The 7,540-nt window shown below is 37.0% G+C and overlaps 1 protein-coding gene across 1 annotated transcript; it reads left to right on the top strand.

Annotated features, from left to right (window-relative positions):
- The first annotated feature begins 709 nt into the window (after positions 1-709).
- LOC115924551 lies at positions 710-4,626 on the top strand. Its single transcript, XM_030986963.1, has 5 exons — positions 710-782; positions 1,911-2,035; positions 2,905-3,026; positions 3,325-3,646; positions 3,993-4,626. The coding sequence occupies exons 2-5, from the start codon at positions 1,918-1,920 to the stop codon at positions 4,196-4,198; spliced, it is 768 nt and encodes a 255-aa protein (XP_030842823.1). The 5' UTR covers positions 710-782; positions 1,911-1,917; the 3' UTR covers positions 4,199-4,626.
- Positions 4,627-7,540: the final 2,914 nt, after the last annotated feature.

The raw sequence follows: 7,540 nt of genomic DNA, 5'->3' as shown, positions 1-7,540 counted from the left end.
GTTTTGTATTTAGTATTTTTATTATTATTTCTGGTTTTTTGTTTTTGTTTTTTGTTTTTGTTTTTGTTTTTGTTTTTGTTTTTGTTTTTTTCTGGGGGGGGGGGGTATTTTTAGAAATCTAGAGCGTCTTAATAGAGCATCATCCATATAGAACATTCTCATATTGTTCATTTCTTCTTTTCATTCCAATATTCAATGACAGATTACAATTCGACACCCCTTGAAAAATAAGGGGTGCACACCCCGTTTTCAGGTCACACAAGAAAGCGTGATCATGACAAAGCAATAAATCGAATTGAAGATATGGCAAGATATATTTATTTCTTCATTTTTTTGCACACGGACCCATAACTGCGTGACTGTTCTCTCTCTACTATGAATTGACATGTGGGCGTAGTCACGCTAAGGCAATCTAGACAGTTACAATGCACGAAAGGGTGAAACAAACTAGTTTTATTTTTATTTTGCACACGGACCATGGCTGAATGCCTCCTCTCTGTGTGTAATTATTGATAGGTAGGCATGGCCAAGGTAAGACTAGAGAGCCTTTGTAGAATAAACTGGATATAAATTACTTTGCACACGAACATGAGGCTTAACTATTCTTTCTAATAAAACAGAAAAGTAAAAGAGGGCGTGGTTATGATGAAGTGCTCTGGTTAGTTATAAGACAAAGGAACATACATTTCTAGAGACATTGTAAGTTCGGCCAGGCAACATAAATCTCACCGTAGAACACTACTGTACTGTGCATGTAAGCCGTTTGAATCGTTATTGAAAGGGTAAGTTGTGGTAAAGTTTGATTTAATTCCATGCATTCACGTGTGGTTTATCTTGGCGATGCAACAAATGTTTGCTCACGAGCCAAACGCTGATTTTTTTGTTTTGTCTCCTTAATAGTAGCTCTTGAAATACATAAGAAATGTTTATTGTGATTTATTTACTGATATACAATTAACCAATATTTAACAAATATCAGGATAACTGAGGGAGTGGGTTAAAGTTACGTGACCTCGGTATGTTGGCCTATCTGTTTTTTTTCTTCCAAAAATATGGTAAATTGTGAATACACGAGTTCATGCAGGTGCGTAGGGGCCGTTTGCAACACCGCTAACAATCATGAGTTATATCTTTGAAATTAAGGTGCCATCACGAGGGAAAGAGGTTGATAGCTTAAAACCTTTTAAACAATTAAACCATGGGGTTGTCACCGACTGTGGGCATTGTAGGATAACTTTAATTCAGAGTTCAGTTGTATGTTTAATTCAGGGTGTAGCTGTATAAGGTATGTTCTTGTGGTATGTTATCATGTCTATCCGATCAGTCAGAAGTATATACTTGGTCATTATCTTCACCTATTTGGTAATCAGGGGTGATAGGTGTGCTTGGTAGGTACCCGGGGGGTTAGGTACGTGATACTGATACAAAAATGTTTAAAGGTAAAGACCAGTATTGGAGACGCCCCAATTTCAAAAAATGAAATGGAAGCTCTCATTACCAATCATGTGAAAGAATATGTTTTGACTAATACATGATGATAAAAAATTTGCCGGGAAACCGCCTACTAATTCATATATTTGGTAAATTTGTTTCTCTCATGGTCTGTGAGAGATATAGGGTAGTCCCATATACATCTTTCTGTGTATAGTGCTTGCAACTTTACGAAGAATGGGCCAAATTTCTTATCATTTTGATGATTCCAGAACCTTGCAGATGCTAGATGCTAGATGATCAACCTTTTCTGATCGATTCCACAACGTTTCTTTCACAATTAATGCAATCGCATGACCATAACTGGTCTTTACCTTTAAATGCTTGAATTCCTTATAAGTACGTCGATCACAAATCCAGTCTACTCGAAGTGAAAACCTGAACTCTCTATACATTTCTTCCTGATCTTTGATTGCTAGGACCAAAATGGCGTCGTTTGTTTCCATCGCTCTGGTCATGCTGTTGATTGTCAGCACCAGTGCCCAAGGATACGGTCAAGCACAGCTGCACATCAATGGCGCGATTACATACCAAGGTTCAACAGGTAAAAAAATGGGTTATGGTACGAATGTTAAAGGTACTATGTCCCATTTGCAGGCCAAAAAATGAAAAAGTTAAATTCCAACTGCATTTGAAAGATAATACTAATTTAGAACTTCCATAAAAAAGGTGGGGCTTGAAAATGTCTTCAAGTGGGAAAATAACGACTATAAGTTGTCAAATCGACTTTAGGGGTATAGAACCCAAAAGTAATAGTCTTGATTTTCAGACAATTGTACCGAATGGTCATACGTTTTATACTGCGCAAAGATTCAATCAGTTTAATCTTGGCCATCACAAGAAGTGGGTTATTGATGTAGATAAATGCTCATGCACCCTTTACAACTCTTTTCATGTATGTTATTACCAAAGAAGAAAAAAAGCCAGTCAGTCATTATATAGTGTCTGACAGTGAAGTCTAGCAAGTAAACGAGTTTCCTTGCATAATTTGAATATGAGGACACTGCTAACGTTTAAATTTCACAGATAGGACATACATGACATATTCATAATTCCTGCAAAGTTCTACAGCATTTGAGGTTGTCTGCAAAAGGGACATAGTACCTTAAAGGGAAAGAAGAAGAAAGAAGAGGAGGGGGAAAATAAGTCAACGAAGAAGATAAAAAATGAGAAAAGAAGAATGAGAAGCATGGAAAAGATGATGAAGAAGATTAGGAAGAGGAAAAAGAAAAAAAGAATGGATTTAGCTTTTATTAGTTTTTGAGATGCCCGATCAAGATATGTGTTAGGCCTACACTTGGAACGAAAATCTGTTCGAGCCATAATGAGGGGCGGATCCAGGATAATTTTGTCCTACTCCCCTCATTTACATTGAACTAGCAACGGCCTTTTTTGAATTTTATCATACGACAGAAGGCTGCAATAATTTCGGAACTCCAAGCAGTCCGGCACTGTCCTGCCAACATGTCAAGGATGTGTGCCCTGAGGCAGCCAGTGACTTCTACTACATCGAGAGCGCTGGGCTCTATCGAAAGGTATGTTTTTGTTTTAATTCGACGACGGGAGTGGATGGGAACGGGGCACCAGTCACAAGAACGAAAGAAAAAATCTGTTATAACATTTAACTTCTTTTTGGGGTCCAATTTCCTTTTGCGGGCAGGATTAAGTCCACATTCTTTTTGCAATGACAATAATTGCCCCTGCAAGATTCCAGATGGTCGGGGCACGTGTTCCCCCCCCCCCCCGAACTCATAAATCTCAATTGTATGATGCATGTAGCTCCATCCTCACACAGGTAACATTTTACCATCTTCCATCTTGTCTTACATGCAGGTGTTTTGTGAGATGGACATTGAGGGCGGTGGGTGGGCCCGCTACGGCAGGTCCAACCAAGGAACCGTCTGGAACTATGTCGACGAAGACGCCACCGAAATCACACTCGACATCATCTCCCCTTCCGAAGTCAAAGAGATGATTGATCTCAAATACAATAATTTCCTGGTCCAAACTGACGTTGTCTTCAAAATGCAGGCAGATGACAGCATTAACCCATCGCGTCTCACTACACGATCCCTTCCTTGGCTTGTTGATACACCTCTGTTCATTCCTGATTTCGGCAACGACCATACCCGTATTGAATTTCCGTCTGGCTTTGGTAAATGATTTCATCATGTAGTTTATAGTCTCATTTTACACAAGTGTTCATCATGTTCAAAATGTGCATCAAAAAATATTCATAATGTTTTCATTTGTCTGACCCCATTCAATAAACCCATTGGCAATTCAAAAACTCCATGTGTTTGCAACATCACCATTCTAAATGTTATTGCAAAGCACCTGCGTTATACAAAATAGCGCACTGGTGTTGATTCATATTGAAACTGTTTTAATTAGGGATAAAACGCCATCTCCCAGGGTTTACACACTATGTCACCGGGTTCACACCATGTTTTATTTTGTTTTTTTATACAATTAAAATGTGTTTTTCGTTCATACTATAGTTGATCGAGTGACCTGCATTCCAGGGAGTACAAGCAAATGCGGACAAGGGGGAGGGCTACCACCTGCCAATGGGGTTTCCAAACCCTTCTTCTTCCAGTCGCTCTTCTTCTCGCCCCGGGGTACAGGGGCAAGTGCCCACGCTGATCTGTGGAGACGCAACAAGTACACCTGGAACGGAAGCTACTATTACGTGTATGCCAAGTAATAAGTTGTTAGAAAAGTAAAACAAAAAACAATTATGAAACCTTGTTCTAGATAAGAATGATGTCGTATAAATCTATCACGATTTCATTTTTAGTAATGTGTATTAGTACAGATTAAAATGTAACTCAACAAACGAAGGGTGAAGCACTTTCAGCCTAAATGAATTGTAAAAATGAGTTTTGTCAATTAATCAATTTTCAGGTACTTTGTACTTTCCTATTATGTTCATATGGAAACGGAAATAGATAAATAAAATAAAATAAAATAAAATCTAATCTAATCTTACGACATATTTTCCACCAATATTAAATACATCAAAGTTTGGGAGAAGTGGACGTTTTGACGCATTTGTGGGACTGTAAGAATTGAATAGTAAAGATTTAGAGCGGATTAAAGCCGATTAATAAAGGATTTTCGAATTGAATTGCATGCTTGTTTGGCATGTTTCGTTTATTGATTGGTTCCAAATTCTGAGTTCACACGGTTGGTTGACTGATTTGTTCATTGATTGCTTGACTTGTTAGGTAATTGACTGCTTTGGTGATTGATTAATTAATTGATCGATTGAATGAATTATTGGTTGGTTGAATGAATGACTGATTGAGTATCCAATGTATTGGTTAATCGATTGAATGATTTATTAAATCGTTGTATGACTAATTGATTGTCTGATTTGTTGATTACTCGATTGATTGATTTGTTACTCAGTTCAATGACTGATTTTTTGATTGATTGATTGATTGCCTGATTTGTTCATTGATTGGTTGATGGACTGCTTTGTTGATTGGTTGAATGACTGATTTGTTGACTGATTTATTAATTGACTGATTTCTTGATTGATTGACTGCCTGAGTTCTTGATTTGATTGTTGGTAATTGATTGGTTGATCTGTTCAATTATTGACTGGCTGACTGAGTGATTGATTTATTGACGAATTGACGATTTGTAATGAGTACTTTCTTGCTTCATCTACGAATGGCTAATCCATAGACAGAATAGATTCTACTGACTGCATTGATTGGTTTTATTTAATGGATAGGCTGACTGATGTTAGGTATATGTTACTTCAAACATTGTGGCAAATTTCAAGTTCTTTATAGTGATATGCAATTATAACTAAAATACATTTTCATATTAGTCTGAGTTCACCCAATAACTCCATCAATCAATTGACCACTCACCTATCAACCGACCTAATCGACACTCCAAGCAAGAAATTACTCGAATAATAAATCAATTACATATTCAATCATCCAACTAAAATTCATTCAATCAATCATTCAATCAATCAACCAATCAATCAATCAGTCAAACAGCCGATAGACACTCTCATTAAATATGTATAACGATCAACGGTACATTTAGGCCCTTAATCAATCAACACGTTTTTATCCAATCAATCATTCAAACAGTTGATAATTAATAGACACTCTCATTAAATATGCCTAACGATCAACGGTACATTTAGGCCCTCAATTATAAATCAGCAGGGTTTTTTTTATCCAATCAATCACTCAATTAATCTTTCCAACAGTTGATAATTAATAGACACTCTCATTAAATATGCCTAACGATTAACGGTACATTTAGGCCCTCAATTAATCAGCAGGTTTTTTTAATCCAATCAATCACTCAATCAATCGCCTATCTACCAACCAGACACCAAAAGGAAGAATTAATTCAGATTAATCAATAAATGAATCATTCATTCAATCATCCAATTAACAGTCAATCAATCAACCAGTTATTGTACTCAATCAACTTATCAATGATAAATCAATCGATCAAAAAGTCAAACCGTCGATGAATAAATTAACAAACGAACCAATCAAACAAGCCTAAGTATGAACGATACACTTAGCCCTTCATCTTCTACATACGTGTTTTTTCTCTCATTCAAGTTTTAACAAAAAAATAGTATTATTTTACCTCACATCTATTTCGATTTCACTCTTGGTTTCCTTGTCGCTTTGTTTTTACTATGTTAATTTTAGATATGATTATTTGAAAAAACTTCCATTTCGACAAGTGCAGCGGGTGTCTCTTTTGAGAACGGGCTGAAATATATTATTATAAAAGCAAAACTGTCAAAATCATTTTCAGCAATCATGAAGCCGAAAAAGAATTTCGAGAACTACATATACGCAATGTCCATTATTGAAGTATGCTTTACTTCATTATTCGTTGTTCATTTTTATAACATACACAAATAAAACGTGAGAATGATATATTGCCATTATTTAAAAAAAAAACCCACAATATTATCGTTTAGTTGATTCTCCCTAACAACGTGAAATGGCGATATCCCATTGAGAGATTGTGTTGCGGTGCTCCGATGTATGCACCTGCGACAATCGTCGCTCTGAGCTAAATCTCGTCCAATATATAGGCTAAGACTAAGGATTGCATATTTCTAGGCTCAGGTTTAGGTATAGTGTCTAATCTAGGATGGATGTTAAGAATTCGGTTAGTGTACAATATTGATCGCGGAGAAGTCGCCGCAGCATGTGTTGCATAACCAAGTTCGAAAACTCCTCAAATGTGATACATTTTGGACGATTTCGTCAGGTTTAAAAGAAAACAGCAATATTCATTTATACCATCCAGTTCAACAGATAGTAATATAATGTGTTGTGAATGTTGATTTAAAGTATCAAATTGCTAAGAAGATTTGCCCTTCTCATTCAGTTGGGCAAGACTGGAAGTACCAGTAATTGTTTCTGAGTTTTTCATCCAAAGTTGATAGCGCCATCTAGTGGTCAATTCAAGTAACTCCTAAAGACAAGATAATTGACTGCACAGATGATGAGCATTAGAACCAGTGCATCCTGGGATTTTTGTGTGTGATTACATCTGCGCCAGGTAAGTATGCTTAATTAACATCTGACAGAGGATTAGTAGTTTATTGGTGTACGCTATAATAACAGTTCAGGCACGGATCCAGGATTTTCCAATGGGGGGGGGGGGGGGCGAAATTTGAAAATTGCGCAGACCGTTTTTTCAACTCAACATACCAATACTGACAAGGTCATATTAGTAGCACCACACCGGTACAATTTTTGACATTTTCATTGGGGGGGGGGGGGGGCTATTAAAGCCTCTTGCTCGAAACAGAAAAATTCGGTTTCACAATTCGGTAAGGGAGCGAAGCGAGCGAGCAAAGATTTGAGCATAATATTTATTTTGTGAAAGTGTTATTTATCACCAAAATAAAGGAGAAAAGATCTCAAAAATTCATATTCGGGCAGCTCGCTGTCCCCCCCCCCCCTCTTGCGCGAAGCGCGGAAGCTTTGAACTTTCATTTATTATAAGAGAAAGAAGACGATTTGTTGTACCATTATCG

The sequence above is a fragment of the Strongylocentrotus purpuratus genome, unplaced genomic scaffold, assembly GCF_000002235.5.
Source record: "Strongylocentrotus purpuratus isolate Spur 01 unplaced genomic scaffold, Spur_5.0 spur5_scaffold_16, whole genome shotgun sequence".
Classification (NCBI taxonomy): domain Eukaryota; kingdom Metazoa; phylum Echinodermata; class Echinoidea; order Camarodonta; family Strongylocentrotidae; genus Strongylocentrotus; species Strongylocentrotus purpuratus.
This window is presented reverse-complemented; position numbering and strand designations above follow the sequence as displayed.

What these genes read in the sequence shown, in the direction of transcription:
- LOC115924551 (XM_030986963.1), top strand. Translation starts at nt 1,918, where the DNA reads ATGGCGTCGTTTGTTTCCATCGCTCTGGTCATGCTGTTGATTGTCAGC. An exon ending in TACATACCAAGGTTCAACAG is followed by an intron (nt 2,036 to 2,904) that starts GTAAAAAAATGG and finishes ATCATACGACAG; the next exon opens with AAGGCTGCAATAATTTCGGA. An exon ending in GCGCTGGGCTCTATCGAAAG is followed by an intron (nt 3,027 to 3,324) that starts GTATGTTTTTGT and finishes TCTTACATGCAG; the next exon opens with GTGTTTTGTGAGATGGACAT.